The sequence below is a fragment of the Nansenia antarctica genome (genome assembly GCF_963989245.1).
Source record: "Nansenia antarctica genome assembly, chromosome: 5".
NCBI classification, from domain to species: domain Eukaryota; kingdom Metazoa; phylum Chordata; class Actinopteri; order Argentiniformes; family Microstomatidae; genus Nansenia; species Nansenia antarctica.
The window spans coordinates 4,910,538-4,928,996 of record NC_137690.1 but is presented as its reverse complement, the minus strand read 5'-3'; the positions used below and the strand labels follow the sequence as shown (position 1 = coordinate 4,928,996).

Genomic DNA, 18,459 nt, shown 5'->3' with positions numbered 1-18,459 from the left:
GACAAGGGATACGGGGTTTTATTTGTATTTTTTTTTACTAGCTTGACCCGGTTGCGGGAGCTGTCTGCGGGACTTAGGTGGGCCGCCCACAGCCATGCGTGTTTTTATATCCAGGTATCCTAACTAACAATAGCCTGTAAAAGCCAGCGAGCAAACCCCCAACAAACAAAGGCTTTTCTCCGCTCACCACCTGTTTATTATTGATAAACTGAGACGGTATTTTTTTGTTTGTTTGTTTGTTTATTTGCTGTTTTTGTTTTATCCAGACAACCGCTTGTGTTGTCTTTTGTTTTTAAAAACAAACAAAAAAACCCAAACAAAAACATTTGTGAGCCATTTCCCATTCCATCACCGTTCCGATGGATATAAAGACGGCCGTGTTCAACGCAGCCCGGGACGGCAAACTACGGCTCCTGCAGAAACTGTTGGAGAACAAAAGTGGCCATGAGGTGACCCGTCTGATGGCCGAGCGGACCAACGGGGCCACCCCCCTGCTCATGGCCTCCCGGTACGGACACCTGGACCTGGTGGAGTACCTGCTGGAGTGCTGCAGCGCCTCGGTGGAGGTGGGGGGGTCCGTCAATTTCGACGGGGAGACCATCGAGGGGGCCCCTCCTCTCTGGGCGGCCTCTGCCGCGGGACACCTGAAGGTGGTGCAGTCCCTGCTGGGCCACGGGGCCTCGGTCAACAACACCACCCTCACCAACTCCACCCCCCTGCGAGCGGCCTGCTTCGACGGCCACCTGGACATCGTGAGATACCTGGTGGAGCACCGGGCCGACCTGGAGGTGGCCAACAGGCACGGGCACACCTGCCTGATGATCTCCTGCTACAAGGGCCACAAGGAGATCGCCCAGTACCTGTTGGAGAAAGGCGCCGACGTGAACAGGAAAAGTGTTAAAGGTAAGGAGGTGGTTTGTGCCTGACATGATGGCGTAGCCCTGCCCTGCCCTGCCCTCGGATCTTGAGGATGACATCTTGGCCTAATCTGGTAGACGCTTGTGTCGTCCACCACGTTGGAAGATCCAGCTTGAACCCTGCCCTAGAAGATACTCATGTTTGTCCCTCCAGGACTATATTATCTCAGACTAGTCTAATGAGATTAGGTGCCTTAGTAGGTGCCGATAATGAATGACTACATTATTTCTCATGACACATCAGCCTCAATGATGACACACGGGTTAGATAAAGGTCCTGTTCTGTTAACTGTTTTAATCAGACAGATTACAGATACTACTCCCCTTCCTATCTCTGCCCCCCTCTCCCCCCCTTCACAAACACACACACACACACACACACACACACACACACACACTTCACAAACACCTCCACTGTTTTCCCAGACAGTGTCTCAAAGTAAATAATCCTCACATTTGGACTCCTAAACAGGTCAACAACTGATCTAGTGGATTTATTTGGTTGTAAACCAATTAGGGGGCCAGGGAACCCAGGGAAGACTTGTTCTAAATATGAGCTGTGCTGCAGACAGGAGGCCGCTCACAGGATCTTGTCCCTGCCACTGAGATCGCCTTCCCCTCTTTGGCTGTCTGCCTCTGGCTCAGACTGCTTACATCATTCACATTTAATATGGGTTACCTAGGTTACCCCTTGCAGGGTCAGGGGTCACAGCCGGTGGGGTGGGGTGGGGGGCGCCTGTGGGGCGTAGCTCACTTAAGGTGCATGCCACGTAATCGCAGAGTCCCTGGTTCGATTCCGGCAATCGACCTATCCTGCATGTCACCCCCCCCCCTCCCTCTCTCTCTCACCGATACTTCCTGTCAATCTCTACTGTCTCTATCCCATTAAAGCAGAAATGCTAAAAACATCCCCCCAAAAAATCATAAACAATAATAATTCAAGTACAGCGGTGGTGGGTGGACCTGTTAGGTCATATGCATTGACATGTCAATTTCAACGATTTGATCTACCCTTTTATTTGTATTTGTTTATCTGTCTCCTCCTTTCAGTGCTCTAAATATGACTCTCAATCTCCATTAGCTGCTGCTGAAGAGACCACTAGGCTAGTGTTCCTGGAATCTCAAAACAACATTAGTCAATTAACAAAAAAAAACATTAGACGAACATCTACAATGTTACACTACATTTTTGTTTATCATATTGCATGGTTATATCTGCAACTCTTCATAGCCTCTGAATGTACGCCATTTATCTTGATGTTTTTATCCAAAGCGACTCACATTGCAGTGAGTGCATACATACATTTTCCAGTATGTATGGTCCCAGCTGGGAATCAAACCCACAACCTAACCTAAGCGACGTCGTCAGCGACACGCTCTACCAACCTGAACCGCAGAGTGACCACAGAGGACCCTCTTCGATTTCCATTGATCGCCAAACCCATTGATTGATTGTTTGTTTAACTCCGCCCCCCCCCTCCACCCAGGTAACACCGCCCTCCACGACTGCGCCGAGTCCGGCAGTCTGGAGATCATGAAGATGCTCCTGAAGTTCGGCGCCACGATGGAGCGGGACGGCTACAGCATGACCCCGCTGCTGTCGGCCAGCGTGACGGGCCACACCAACATCGTGGACTTCCTGACGCAGCACCAGCACACGGGCCAGACGGAGCGCATCAACGCCCTGGAGCTGCTCGGCGCCACGTTCGTGGACAAGAAGCGCGACCTGCTGGGCGCCCTGAAGTACTGGAAGCGGGCCATGGACCTGCGGTACGTTACTTTCATTTTCCGTTTCATAATGCCTTTATTTCGGGGCAGCTGTGGCGCAGGAGGTAGAGTCGCCGTCTAATGATCGCAAGGTTGGCAGATCGACGGTTCAAGCCGCGGCTGGCCACATGTCGAAGTGTCCTTGGGCAAGACACCCCAAATTGCTCCCAGTGAGCGGGCCGGTGCCTTGCATGGTAGCTTGCCGCCATTGGTGTGTGAATGTGTGTGTGAATGGGTGAATGAGAGGCCGTTGTAAAGCGCTTTGGATAAAGGCGCTATATAAGTCAGTCCATTTACCATTTATTTCTCAGGGCTCCCACGGGTCCTTGAAAGTTTGTGAATTTGAGAAAAAGAAATCAAGGTCTTAAAAGTTGTTTTTGAAAAAAGACATGGGTCTTTGAAAGTGCTTGAATTCTCTCTCTCTCTCTCTCTCTCTCTCTCTCTCTCTTTTTAATTGTTGTCTGTGAGCGGATAGTTCCTATTATATAAATTCTCGTCTAGATCTGTCTCAAACTATGCCGTGTTGGGTCCTTGAATTTGATGGAATTGAAAGGTGCATGGTAGCTTGCTGCCATTGGTGTGTGAATGGGTGAATGAGAGGCCATTGTAAAGCTCTTTGGAATAAGGCTCTATATAAGTCAGTCCATTTACCATTTAGATCCATAATCATCGCCTTGAATTGACCGATAGATGGGAGAGAGAGCGTCTTCTCATTTTAAAAGTGCAGCAGTGTAGAAGGTTTCCAGGAGTGTGGAGCAGCAAATAAAAAGGCATTCTTTCCATGTTGGAATGAATGAGGGCGGCTGTGGCGCAGGAGGTAGAACCTGCGTCTAATGATCGCAAGGTCGGCAGATCGGCGGTTCGAACGCCCGGCTGGCCACATGTCGAGGTGTCCTCGGGCAAGACACTGAACTAGGGTTGGGTACCGAAAATCGGTACCGGTTACTTTACATTCGATATGTACCCATACCGAATCGCAAAGGAGATTTCGGTACCTCATTTCGGTACTTTTCTATCTCTTTCTCTATTTTTCTACGTCGTGACGTCACATCGCCTGTTAAATTTCCACTCAGTGAAAGCAGCGAGTACGGAAGGATAACGAGAAGGTCGGCAGATCGGCGGTTCGAACGCCCGGCTGTCCACATGTCGAGGTGTCCTCGGGCAAGACACTGAACCCCAAATTGCTCCCAATGAGCGGGCCGGCGCCTTGCATGGTAGCTTAGCCGCCATTGGTGTGTGAATGGGTGAATGAGAGGCCGTTGTAAAGCGCTTTGGAATAAGGCGACTATATAAGTCAGTCCATTTACCATTTATTTTAGATCCATAGTCATCGCCTTGAATTGACCAATAGATGGGAGAGAGAGAGAGAGAGAGAGAGAGAGAGTCTTTTCTAATTTTAAAAGTGCTTTCTAGCAGGTTCCAGGAGTGTGGAGGAGCAGCGAAAATAAAAAGTCACGTCTTTCCATCTTTCTGTTACCTACCATACAGGTACGACGACGGCAACAACGTCCTGCGCAAGCCGGAGCCCAAGCAGCTGATCATGGCCTACGACTACGCCAGGGAGGTGGGCAACGGCGAGGAGCTGGACAGCCTGATCTCCGACCCGGACGAGATGCGCATGCAGGCGCTGCTGATCCGCGAGCGCATCCTCGGCCCCTCCCACCCGGACACGTCCTACTACATCCGCTACCGGGGAGCGGTCTACGCCGACTCGGGCAACTTCGAGCGCTGCATCAACCTGTGGAAGTACGCCCTGGACATGCAGCAGAGCAACCTGGACCCCCTCAGCCCCATGACGGCCTCCAGCCTCTTGTCCTTCGCCGAGCTCTTCTCCTTCATGCTCCAGGACCGGGCCAAGGGCCTGCTGGGGACCTCCGTGTCCTTCGGGGACCTCATGGGCATCCTCAGCAAGAGCGTCCTGGAGATCGAGCGGGCGGTGAGGCAACAGCAGCAGAACCAGACGCAGACGACCCAGCAGACGTCACAAACAACAACGACGACGTCATCGACGGGCGCAGCGGGGACGACCCAGACGTCAACGACGACATCGACATCGACGACTCCCGTGGCGTCTGCGTCTGCGTCTACTACGTCTCCGGACCCGGCCCAGCTCAGCAAGGCCCTGTCCATCATCCTGCACCTGATCTGCCTGCTGGAGAAGGTGCCGTGCACCGCGGAGCAGGACCACCACAAGAAGGAGACCATCTACCGCTTCCTGAAGCTGCGGCCGTGCGGCAAGAACGGCTACAGCCCGCTGCACCTGGCGGTGGACCGCAACACCACCTGCGTGGGCCGCTACCCGGTCTGCAAGTTCCCCTCCTTCCAGGTGGCGTCGGTGCTCCTGGAGTGCGGCGCCGATGTCAACTGCCGGGACGACGACTTCAACAGCCCGCTGCACGTGGCTGCGGCCAACAACCACCCCGACATCATGAACCTGCTGATCGCCTGCGGCACGCACTTCGACTGCACCAACGCCTGCCGGCAGACGGCGTGCGACCTGCTGGACGAGAAGGAGATGGCCAAGAACCTGATCCAGCCCATCAACCACACCACGCTGCAGTGCCTGGCCGCCAGGACCATCTGCCGGCACGGCCTCTTCTACTGGGGCGGGGAGATACCCGAGAAGCTGGAGGCCTTCGTGCTCCTGCACAGCTGACAATGACGACCTGTGTGTGTGTGTGTGTGTGAGAGAACGTGTGTGTGAGAGCGTGTGTGAGAGAGCGTGTGTGAGTGCGTGTGTGAGAGAGCGTATGCGTATGCGTGTGTGTGTGTGTGTGTGTGTGTGTGTGGAGACAGGGACTGTAGATGTGAAGCGCCCCCCCCCCCCCCCCCCATGTGCACTCTTTGATTGTATTGAAGTCAACGGACATGAAGAACATGGCCCTTTCTCTCCCTCTCACAGTGCCACAGAGACTCTCGGCCTGTGACATAACAATTGGGGGGGCGGGTGGGGAGGTGGGGGGGGGGGGGGGGGTTGTAATATGGGCATGCACAATGTTTTGGAACTGAGCCAAGTTCTTTTTTTTTGGCTTACTTATATTTCCATGATGCTATTTATTACGATTATCATTGAGAGATTTCTCCATGCCCCCTACCCTGCCCTATGACCTCCAGATGGAGCGATATCCTACACTGGGACTTTTTGTTTTTGTTTTTTTGGTCCCCCATCCCCTCCCCCCCCCGCCCCATCCATCGTCCTGTTGCCAATACACGGACCCTTTCTGTAACTCTCGTTGTAAAATCTTTGTGCTTTTTCAATTTCACTTTAATGGTTCTTTATGTTGTTCTGGTTCTGATTCTGCGGCACTGAGAGGAATTACAACGCACTCTGTCCTCTTTAAGCTTTACGAAACGGTTAAATGTTTGCAAATACCATAAGTGCTTTATTTCCCTCTATGCACAGGCTATGATATGCGACTGTTCTGTGTTGACACTCTGTCTGTGCTGATGATATCTTTTTTGCATTATTTGTGGTGACTGCCTGTTCCTTGATTATAATTCCATACTTCGTAACACTAAGCATGGAGGAGGATGCAACGTTGTTGAATGGTAGTCGATTCGAGGCAGGGAGGGAGGGGGGTGGGGTGGGTGGGTTTTGACTTAAGGGAGGGTAATTGAGTGCAGAATGTTTTGAGTGCTGTAGTGAGTGAAGGCTGTGTGTGCAACTCTCATGCTTCACATTGTTGACCTTTAACCTTTGAACCTTGATTGTTACTCTGTGAGCTCTTAAAAACAAAAAGTCAATGGTCAGTTTGAACCGAAACACAGCCCCCAAGCATGTAGTTAGTTTTTTACAATTCGAGTCAATTAATAAATAATTAGTTAATTAATCAATTCGGCTTCATCCGAGCTTTGTAATGGCATATCAATCAATCATTGGCTAAAAAATCTTCGGAGCTCTGATGAACGAACCCAAATAGAGATAAAATTCATTTTATATAACTATCGTCCAATTGTATTAGATCTGAGAAGAGGGGCGGGGGGGGAGAGGCCTTGTACAGAGAAGCGTGATAGCTTTAGTCATGGGGTTTAAACGAAGAAGAAGAAAAAAAAAAGGGCTTTTCATATTTTTAGGAACACATTTTTGCTGAAGACGTTAACACACTTGTACAGTACTACCAGGTGGACTTGCTTTAATTCTGCACTTTATTACAACAGAGTTTAAGGTTTCATATAACACAATGACGACAGAAATCAAGTTCATGTCTTAAAGAGCCGATTTGACAATAAACCCATCTTGTACTTGTCTTGGTTTGCCCCCTGTGTTTTCATTCAGTAGTAGGAGCCACTATTGGTTGGCTACTATTCTACTATTGGTTGTATTAGCCACTATTGGTTGGCTACTATTCCACTATTGGTTGTATTAGCCACTATGCCCTGGTTCTGCACCAGTGCTTTAGCCAACTCCCATTGACTAGTCGGCCTGGTATCGCCACGATAGCTAGTCATAGTAGTTGGCTAAACCTTAAGGACCGGTTTCACAGACGAGGCTTAAGCGTAGTCCAGGGGGGTGTTCCATCAACTCCACTAAAGGAAAATCCAGGCTTTTTTTTTTCTTTTTTCTTGAGACTTAAAAATAATCCCGGACTTATCCTTTAGCAACGTTGATGGAATCCCCCCCCCCCCACCCTGGACTAATCACACTTTCAATGTAGAATCTCCAATAAAGATGCTTTTTTAGTCCAGGATTAGGCTTAAACCTTATCTGTGAAACACACTATGGAGCCAGGCAAAGGCTAGCTGTATGCCTCCAGTCAAGAGAACCCTTTTGTCTAGAAAATTCCATCAGCACACCTCAGAGTTCCGAGTAGCAGTTGGAGAATGTTGCCCAGTTACTGGTAGTCTGGTAGTGGATGAGTCAGGGTCAGGAATGTCTAGCAGTGAGAGTAGAGACTTGTGTTTATGAGCAACGCAGCTAGCTCTCTCGCTGGGAAGGGCTGCCTGAATGGGTGACTTTGACCGAGGGATGTGGATGTGTTGTTAGGCCTTGCCCCAGAAACAACACCTAGCCCCTACTTTCTAATCTTGACACACTGGGAAGATCTGGTACTACGGGTCTAAGTGGAGCGTGAGCTGCTGTTACTGTCTTGTGTGTTTCCTGACTAAGCCTTACAGATCTACGCTAGCCTGGGGAGGAGGAGTGGGGGAGTTAGGAGTCGTTTCTGAGCAAGGCTTTGTCGGGAAACTAGGAAATGACATCTTGGGAACTTGTGCTCACATGCTACCCTAGTTTCCCCCACTTGCTGAGTTTCTGAATCATCTAATAGAAAGCTCTACCCAAATAACCCTACGCTAATTTTAACTCTGTGTTTTCGGCATTTTCCCGACTTGTCGTGAATGCAGCATAACTCCCTACCCATTTTCCAGTAGGTGCATCAAGATGGGTCATGCCTGAGGGAGGAGTAGTTATCTGATGGTGGGAAATTATTTTCTTTACAGCAGCAATGTAGGAGCCCAGCTACAACACTGCCTGCTACCTACCTGCCTGCTACCTGCTACCTGCCTGCCCAGATCAGATCAGATTAGATTAGATTAGATTAGATTAGATTCAACTTTATTGTCATTGCAGAGAACAAGTACCAGACCAGACCAGACCAGTTTAGCATCCAACCAGAAGTGCAAATAGTGATATAAAACATGATAGTGATTGTACAGTATGGCAATTATATACAGGTATGTACAGGAGAGAGACAGTCTTGTTTTTTTAACATCTTATATTGTATTTGGCTAGGTGTTGAGGTACGCATTTGAAGGTTGGTGTATAGGTGATTAACTTACTTAGGCAAATGTAATGTGAAAATGTCGTATTTGGATGCAGGCGTCTGCTGAAATGCCTAGAATGTAAATGTAGGGTGCGTTCGTAAATTCGCTCTGAGAGCGCCGGAGCGCACACTGGGTTCTTCAACGTCATAGGGCGACCAAGTAATTTGATTGGACAAGAGGCATTCCACGAGTGCCGATCAGATTTTCCAGAGCGCATTTACGAACGCACCCGTAGTGTAAACGTGTCAAACGCTCTCTTCTCTCCCCCCAAACCTCTCCCGGCTCCTCTGCAGAGCAGGAATGTTCCCAGTAGTCGTTTAGGTCTAACTCTCCAGGTGTTTTCTCCGGGTGGCTGGCTGCTCCTGCATGTCCACACATGTCGTCCTGGTGAGCATGTGGCTGAATGGCCTTAGTCCAGAGAGGACATTGAATCGTTTCCTACCTCTGGCAGTTTTTTTTTAATCATTATTTTTATTATTATCTTTATTTTTTTTATTTTTTTACGCATTACACATAGGCCTCTGTTTTACGAGATCCAGGCGACTGATTATTATAGACCTTGCCCAGAAGCCACTGGGAAATCCCATGAACGTGTGGTACTGAGTGTAGACATACCTCATTTGCATTACGTTTAAATCATTTAGCAGACGCTTTTATCCAAAACGGTTTACAATAAGTACATTTTGCCTAAGTAATCGAATCAACTCTGCAACAGTCATCGTAAGTAGGACCTTATATATAATATATACATATATACGCCATTTAGCTGACGCTTTTATCCGATGCCACTTACATTGCAATGAGTGCATACGTTTCAGTATATATGGTCCCAGCGGGACTCGAACCCACAACCCTAAGCCTTGTTAGCGCCATGCTCTACCACCTGAGCCACAGGGGACAGGGGACCTTTGCTAAGTACAAGTGCCATCGGCAATCACAGTTCTAGAGAAAGGAAGTGGGAGTTTTTTTCTGGTAATGTAGGGTGTTAGGGGTGGTAATGTAGGGTGTTAGGGGTGGTAATGAAGGGTGTTAGGGGGTGTTTGGGGGTGGATAGGTCTGAGGAGGAAAAGCCCAAAGCCCAGGTGTATCCTAAAGAGATGGGTCTTCAATCTACGGCGGAAGAAATAGTTACAGAACTCCCAGAATAGAGGACCGTGACGATCGTGACATTTCGGCAATGACACATTAAGTACGCCCAAACCCACCAGCCTCTCCTCCTCCTCCTCCTCCCTTACTCCACTTCACACACACACATTACACCACGGCTTCTCTTGCTGGCCTTTTTGGCATTTGACGCTCAGCCTACTTCTGCCAAGGCTTAAAATAGGCCTAAATAATGCCCCACTGAGAACGTGTCCTACATAGAGGGGGCCGCTCCCCCCCCGCCAGTGTCTCCCTGCAGGTGTAGCAGTGACAGTCGGCGCACACAGGCTGTCGAACGGCGTGTGTGTGTGTGTGTGTGTGAGAGTGTGTGTGTGTGTAGGCAGCCTGTCGAACGGGACAGGCAGCCCTCCCTCAGACTGACGACAGCGCCGGTGTGTGTGTGTGTGTGTGTGTGTGTGTGTGTGTGTGTGTCGGAGTCACGTTGCAGGTCCACAGACACATGGGCCGTCCACACGCTGAAGAAGCTGTGGCCCGGTGCAGAGACAACCCATAGGGCCTAAACCCAACAACCACATAGAGCCTAAACCCAACAACCAGATAGAGCCTAAACCCTATGACCACTAGTCTTTAAACCCAATGACCACTAGTCTCTAAACCCAATGACCACTAGTCTCTAAACCCAATGACCACTAGTCTCTAAACCCAACAACCACATAGAGCCTAAACCCTATAACCACATGGAGCCTAAACCCTATGACCATTGGTCTCTAAACCCTATGACCACTAGTCTCTAAACCCAATGGTCACTAGTCTCTAAACCCAACAACCCATAGGGCCTAAACCCTATGACCACTAGTCTCTAAACCCAATGGTCACATAGTCTCTAAACACAATGACCACATAGAGCCTAAACCCTATGACCACTAGTCTAAACCCAATGAACACTCATCTCTAAACCCAATGACCACTAGTGTCTAAACCTAACGACCACTCGTCTCTCAGTTTATGAGAGATTCTCATCTCTTTGTTTATGAGATTCTCGTCTCTCTGTTTATGAGATTCTGGGATCTGATATTCCAGGTCGAAAGGCAGACTGCCATGCTGTGGAGAAGCTACGGCGGTGGCCCTGTCTGAGGGAACATTGCCTCAGCCCAAACCCATTCACCCTAGACAGTCGTGTAGACCTGAAAGGATTGGATGGGTCGGAGTGAAATAGGGGATATAAATATGAGCTATATAATGGTCCCAGCTGGGAATCAAACCCGCAACCTAAGCGTTGTTAGCACCATGCTCTACCACCTGAGCCACAGAGTGGGAATATATCTGAAGGATCAGCGTCAGAGTCCAATCTAGCTTCCACCTGTCAGATCCATTCAGGTCTGTGTCTCTGGTTTGTTTCTGGAGGAGACCTCTGGTTCACCCTTCACCCCCTGGGCGGGGAGCCGCCAACTGCCCTTTGAAATGTTGAAATGTGGAATTTTCCCTCAGGATCAATTGGCGATGATATACTGTCAATCAATGCACTGTCTGTGTTTGTTTCTGTCTGTGGAGATGTTAGCAACCAGGAGAAACACCCTCTCACACACACCATCAGTGTCAACACCAGACTGACCTGTTACATAACACCCCCCCCCCCTACACACACACACACACACACACACACACACACACACACACACACAGAGCAGCATGATTAAAACAGAGAGGGTAATAACATGGATCTCTGAGGTAAACCTGATACAGGGGTGTGTGTGTTTGTGTGTGGGGGGGGGGGTTACATGGAACCCAGACAATGTCAACAGCAGGGTGTTTAAGCAGGCCTTGTTTTCGGTGGTAGACAGCGGGTTGGGGACACTCCATCACCCCCCCCCCCCCTCCTCTGGAGCTCTGAGCCCCTGGTCACCCCCCCCTCTGGGTTTGTGTGTGTGCACGTGTGCATGTGTGCTGCATGCATATGTGCATGCATTCCTCTGCGTGTGTGTGTGCATGTGTGTGTGCATGCATTCCTCTGTGTGTGTGTGTGTGTGTGTGTGTGTGTGTCTGTGCGTGTGTGTGTGTGCGCGTGTGCGTGTGCATGCGTGTGTGTATATGCGTGTGTATATGCGTGCATGTGTATATGCGTGCATGCGTGTGTATATGCGTGCATGCGTGTGTATATGCGTGCATGTGTATATGCGTGCATGCGTGTGTGTGTAGCCAGCCAGTGAGCTTGGTACAGCACCACTGCCAGTTCTGTTACAGTGACACTTGTAGACGGGTTTTATTTGTTGCAGCGGTGAGAAGCTCTAACTGAGATTTATCGTCACCCGAACACACACACACACACACACACACACACACACACACACACACACACACACACAGACACAGACACCATAACACCCGTAGCTATGCTACCAGATCCCTGTGTCAGACTAGTCATGGGATAGTCACAGGATTGAGTTTCCTCCTCAGATAAGGGTGACTTTCATTTTCATTTCGGGCCAAATCCTAACTTCAGATCTACATGCCTAACGTCAATTCTCTCATTTGCCATTGATATGAATACAATTCATTACTCACAGCACACACACAAACACACAAACACACATGCACACGCACACACACACACACACACACGCACACACACAGCGGTATGATTGATGCATATTGCTGTTAGAGCCTTAGTGCATTTCATAAACCAGAACATATTCCTTACCTCATTACCTGGTTAGCTGAAATTTCAGCTGCTCATTCTTAAAATGAGTGATTGCAAGCCAAAAACTGGTCCTCCTTATTGGCTGCTTATGATTGGGCAGAAAGGGGCACACCCCCCCCCCCCCCCCCACACACACACACACACACACACACTTCTATGAGCAAAAGCTTATTTTGCGAACGTTTGTCCGCCTCAAACTGACGACTGCGTTGTTTAGTGAGATAACCAATCGATTAACATCACATCAAGAACCATCCAATCAACACTTTAAGCCAAAACGTGACGTCGGCAACCAATCAAATCGTGCGACAAAGCTAGTGTCGTCTGAAATATTTACTTTATCGCTCTTGAAAAAACCCCAGAACACAAGAACGGAAAGAGTGAAGCCATTGTACTCATCTAGAGTTCAGTTTCCCCTCTCTCCCTGATCTGCCTCCTGTGACAGGGACGAGCAGCTGTTAGCTTAGCATCGTGGCAGCCAGCCTAGACAGGCCGGCCGAGCCCTGGACAGGTCACTCTGCTTGGCGGCCTGGCAAGGACACGCACGCTCCCAAGCTCCATGGATTTATGGAGCGGTGTGCAATTACTGTTGATTGGTCTCTGTTGCAGCTGATACCCAACTCCCTGCCGGCCTGCAGCTCCCAGCGTCCACCAGCTGGTTTATATAACCCCCCTTACTTCTGACTCTACCTCTGTCTGTCTGTCTGTCTGTCTGTCTCTCTCACAGACACCTCACACGTGTGACACGTTTGGTGACAATGGCTGCAGTCGCCGCAGTCGGTGTTGAGAACGCCAGGGTTGATGCATATCAGTGGCGGTCTGTAGTTCGGCAGGTCGAACCCCCGGCTGGCCACGAGTCGAGGTGTCCTTGAGCAAGGCACTAAACCACTAATTGCTCCTTTATTCACCCCGTGCCTAGAGCGTAAAATACCAAATTCTACCAAACAGTTGACTGACTGAAGTTGATTGCATGGCAATAAAACAATAATAATAATAATAATGATCTGGTTTATATAACCCCCCGTACGGCCCGTCTGACCCTACCTCTCTCTCTCTCTCTCTCTCTCTCTCTCTCTCTCTCTCTCTCTCTCTCTCTCTCTCTCAGACACCTCACACGTGTGACACGTTTGGTTACAATGGCTGCAGTCACTACAGTCACTACAGTCACTGCAGTCGGTGTTGAGAACGCCGGGGGTTGATGCATATCAGGGGCGGCTGTGGCTCAGGAGGGTTCCGCGTCTAATGATCGCAAGGTCTGCAGTTCGGCAGGTTTGAACCCCGGCTGGCCACGTGTCGAGGTGTCCTTGGGCAAGGCACTGAACCCCTAATTGCTCCAGGGTCGTCGTCGATGGCAGACCCCTTGCCTAGAGCGTAAAATACCGAATTCCAACAGTTGTCTGACGGGTTGAAAACAATAATAATAATAACAATATTAATATTAATATGATGATGATTATTATTATTAGATCAAATACTATCATACTGCTATGACTGTGGTCTACAGTGCACACATATGCCCATGTTGGCATGTGTTCGAATCCGGCCCATGCCCTGCTGACCTCCTTGCTTTCCTGTCTGTCTTCACTGCATCTGTCCAATAAAATGAAAAGAAAAATATGAGTGGGACTGCCCCACTCAGAAAACACAACTCACACTCTTTCCTCCTCCTCCTCCCGGGAACAAAAGGAGCCTCATAATCCCACAGGCGGGAGAACCGGCTGGGTGAGGTGTCATGGGAGGGGAGGCCACAGCGTTACCCTCGCCGTGCCACCCCAGAGAGGCGTGACCGCTCTACCCACCAGGGTGTTTACAGTTGGCGGCTATTTATAACGCCTGGGTGTCCATGGTGTTAATTCAGCCAAGGTAACAGTATGGCAGCAATACTGTCCTGTTTGATGGGTGATGGGTTTGGTTTGTCGTTTTTATGGAAAAATGAGCTGTAGGGCCAGTATGAGCTGTGGAAATTAATGATACCTATCGACAGCATCTATCTACCAATCTACCTATGTATGTATGTATGTATCTATCTACCTACCTACCTGTCTGTCTGTCTGTCTATCTACGTAACTATCTACCTACCTGTCTGTCTGTCTGTCTGTCTGTTTGTCTGTCTATCTACATACCTATCTACCTACCTACCTGTCTGTCTGTCTGTCTGCCTGTCTGCCTGCCTGCCTATCTACGTACCTACCTGTCTGTCTGTCTGTCTGCCTATCTACGTACCTACCTACAGTACCTACCTATCTGTCTGGCTGTCTGTCAATGTTGACGTTATTAGGGGTGTTGCAGTGTGACCTGAGGGAGTCAGGAGGGCCAGTATGAGAGTATGTTAGTGGCCAGTATGAGAGTCAGGAGGGCCAGTAGGAGAGGGCCAGTAGGAGAGGGCCAGTATGAGAGGGCCAGTATGAGAGCCGTTAGGAAGGCTTGTGTTTATCTGACACACAGATTATCTCTGGACGTCACGATCAGACAGACAGACAGAGAGACAGACAGATCAGACAGGCTGCCACATCATTCTCAGTCTGGACGACCAATTTATGAAAGTAAGCTTTAGGCAGTACAGTAGAGGAGGAAGGGGAGGGGATATTATAGATGGGATTCTTGGTCGACCCTACCTTTCACCTTAACCCTTACCTTGACCCTTACCCTGACCATAACCCTAACCTTAACCTTACCGTAACTCTAACCCTTACCTTACCCTAACCCTAACCTTACCGTAACCCTAACCTTAACCATAACCCTTACCATAACCCTAACCTTACCTTAACCCTAACCTTAACCATAACCCTTACCCTACCTTAATACTTACCATAACCATAACCATAGCCCTTACCGTACCTTAAACTTAACCCTAACCTTAACCATAAACCTTACCTTACCGTACCTTAACCATAACCCTTACCCTATCGTAACCATAACCCTTACCCTACCGTAACCATAACCCTTACCGTACCTTAACCGTTTTAGATCCCAACTCTAGTGGGGTGACATGGAGGTGGTGTAATGGTGTGCGGAATGTTTCCTTGGCTAATTTCTTCACCATAATAATGCACCATGTCACAAAGGCAAAAGTCCTCAGACTGGTTTCATGAACATGACAATGAGTGGCCTTCCCAGTCACCGGATCTGAATCCAATACAACACGTTTCGGGTGTGGTGTAGAACGGGGGATTCACAGCTTGAAAAGTGCACCTGAAAAACCTCACCAGGAACTGCCTGATGCAATCACGTCATCATGGACCAGAGTCTCAAAGGAATGTTTCCAACATCTTTAGGCTGTTTTGAGAACAAAGGCAAGGGAGTGGGCCCGACCCCCAATATTAGTATAGTGTTCCTAATAAAAGGAAATCCTAACCCCAGTATTAGTATAGTGGTCCTAATAAAGTAGTTCTGTGAGTGTATGTCACTCTCACTGTGAAATGTCCATAAAAAAGTTATTTGGACGGATGAATGGAACAACTAGAACAGTCAGCGTGTTCCAGTCATAAAACTTAATGGAGGTATCAGTATCATTACGAGAGTCTGTACTAACAGGCATAGTGGTAGGAGAGTCATGTCAGAGTGTCAACATTCGGTCCGCGTCGGTTAAGCTCGGCCAGTAAAGCCTTAAGCCCAGTGACAACAACTTTGTGGATGAGTGGGACGTCTTCCATGAGCTAATCCCTCTGCTCTCGCAGGTAGTGGTGGTGGGGGGGGCGTGTAATACTATCAGGCCAGCCAACGAGGAGGCCTCTTCTCCTCTTCTGTCCCACGGCCTTTCCACATACATACAGGGCTCTCCGTCCGTCCGTCCGTCCGTGCTGGTCTAGCATTCTAGGACGCAAATATCCTTCTGAGAAAAACTGACCCATGTGATTTCGAAACTTGTCAGCGTTGCTTAATCCTTTTTAATTGGCCAACACTGTAACTGCAAACTGCACTGTAAGCAAACCTCTGGGAGTCTTATTAAATTAAAATGTTATGGAAAGTTGACGTTGATTGAGAAGGGATATTGTCCAGACGGCCTGCGGTGTCTGTGGTGTATGTTTAGCAGTGATATGTCAGGGTGACAAATGCTTGAACTAGGACTAGGGTTTCACATACTCATCACTGTGCTGCTAGTGGCTGTTAGCACTGTTAGCACTGTACGCTAACACTGGGTGTCTCTGCTCTCTACTGAGATGGGTTAGTGTGTTGTTGACCGTTTCGTATCACTATCTACAGTATACAAAACAAACCTGACTTTTCTCTACTCTACTTTGGGCTATAGCTCTATAACAGGCGATGTTGACGAAGAAAGAAACAGAAATAGTGGTGTTGTGAAATCTTTTCGTGGTTTTGACCTCAAGATGGTTTCTCAATAATAGTTCTTCCAGAATAGCCCAGTAGTCGTCAAGTTGGAAGGATAGCAGCTTCGTTTACAACAACATTGACACACGCTGACAGTCTGGAGACACAAGACTACTAAGTCAATAATAAGGCCGTCATTCTGAAATATAGAAAAGTAATACCAGCAGTCACTGTAGATGCACTTCCACATTCCAAACATGAAGCATGAAACTGAAAATGGATGCACTCACAGCAATTTTAACTCGCTTTGGATAAAAGTGTCATACAGCTACATCTTATATATATATAAATAATAATAATAATAATAATAATAATAATAATAATACATTAGACTTATATAGCGCTTTTCTAGACACTCAAAGATGCTTTACAAACTGAAAAGATAGAGTAGTAATAATAAAAAGAAACAAAAAAGAAATAAAAGAAAGTATAGGGGGGCTGTGAGAACAGCACAGAAGATCACCGGCGCCCCCCTCCCCTCTCTGGAAGAGCTGTTCAACACACGCTGTCTCAGGAAGGCCTCCAAGATCTCCAGGGACCCGACCCACCCTGGGCACGAACACTTTATCAGGCTGCCCTCGAATAGGAGGTACAGGACCCCGGCCGCTAAGACAAACAGACTGAAGAACTGCTTCTACCACAGGGCCGTCAAGGCCCTGAACACAGCAAAGGCCTAAGTTCTGGGCCCAGGACAGTCCGGACGGATTGTATGGCAGCTAGTGCTGAGGCACAAACATGTACATTTCAAGCCTGCAAACCGTGACACTTTAAAATAACGTGAAAAAATACTTTCGTGCAATATGACAACCCTAGTTGACTATCTGTGCAGTATAGTACAGTGGATTGTGTACATAGCCTTTATTGATGTAAACCAGCTCCTTACCTTCTTGTGATTTTATGCTTTTTCTAAAAAAATAAAAATAAAAATCCTTTCCTAACACCAGGGGAGCCACCCCTCCTAAATTTCGTTGTTTGGTACCTGTACTGTAGCAATGACAAAAAAAGTCCATCCATCCATCCATCCATTAAGGTAGTGCTGGGGACACATGGGGAGGGGAGGGGGAGAGGGTTAACTGGGGAAGGCGAGCTTGAAGAGGTGGGTTTTGAGGGCCTGTTTAAATGTTGGGTATAATGTGAAGTATAATACAAACTCTAGCAGGATCACGGGACACGCCGTCTTCACAATAGCCACAGCCGACAGTAATTGGCTTAATAGGCCGTCTAGTCGACAACTACTTAAGACTAGCCTACTTTCTAGGTATCCGCCACGACGCGAGGTACATTCGTAATGAGGGTGTACTGTCCCTTTAACGAGGGTGTACTGTCCCTTTAAGAGCCAGGGATCCAATTATGTGTCTGAAATGACCCACTTCCTGTCTATTATAAAAATGTGAACCTCGAGGGTGTTCCTTTTATCTTAGCATTGCCTCGCGTTGGATGATAGATAATCTGTTTCCCAACTTTTTATTGTTCAGGTCACAGTTGAATAGTTACAGTCGCGATGAGTGATGTTTCCACAGTTGATGTTTTTATATAAACCTCTCAGGAGAGGTTTGAGTTTTGTTCTATTTGTCCAATTTTTTTGTTTGACCTTTAACATTTACATTGTTACATGTTTGGCACTTAGCAGACGCCTTTATCCAAAGCGACTTGTGTGTGAAGTAAGTGAATCATCTTTCCGTCAGTCATCGCAAGAAACGGTAATATGTAAGTAAGTAAGTAAGTAAGTAAATAAGTAAGTAAAACTTTGTTTCTATAGCGCCCTTCACAGCACGGATGCACAGGGTGCTTTACATCAAAGATGAGGGATAAAATGGGTGAAAAGAAAGGTGCAATCAAACATCATCAAAAGGGATTAAAAACAAAAATGGAGGAACAACC

The 18,459-nt window shown here is 48.2% G+C and overlaps 1 protein-coding gene across 1 annotated transcript; it reads left to right on the top strand.

Annotated features, from left to right (window-relative positions):
* Window positions 1-359: 359 nt before the first annotated feature.
* Window positions 360-5,476, top strand: fem1c (fem-1 homolog c; the record flags this gene model as incomplete). Its single annotated transcript, XM_080532949.1, has 3 exons — window positions 360-903; window positions 2,405-2,687; window positions 4,173-5,476. 3 exons carry the CDS (start codon window positions 360-362, stop codon window positions 5,338-5,340), a joined length of 1,995 nt encoding a protein of 664 aa, XP_080389075.1. The 3' UTR covers window positions 5,341-5,476.
* Window positions 5,477-18,459: the final 12,983 nt, after the last annotated feature.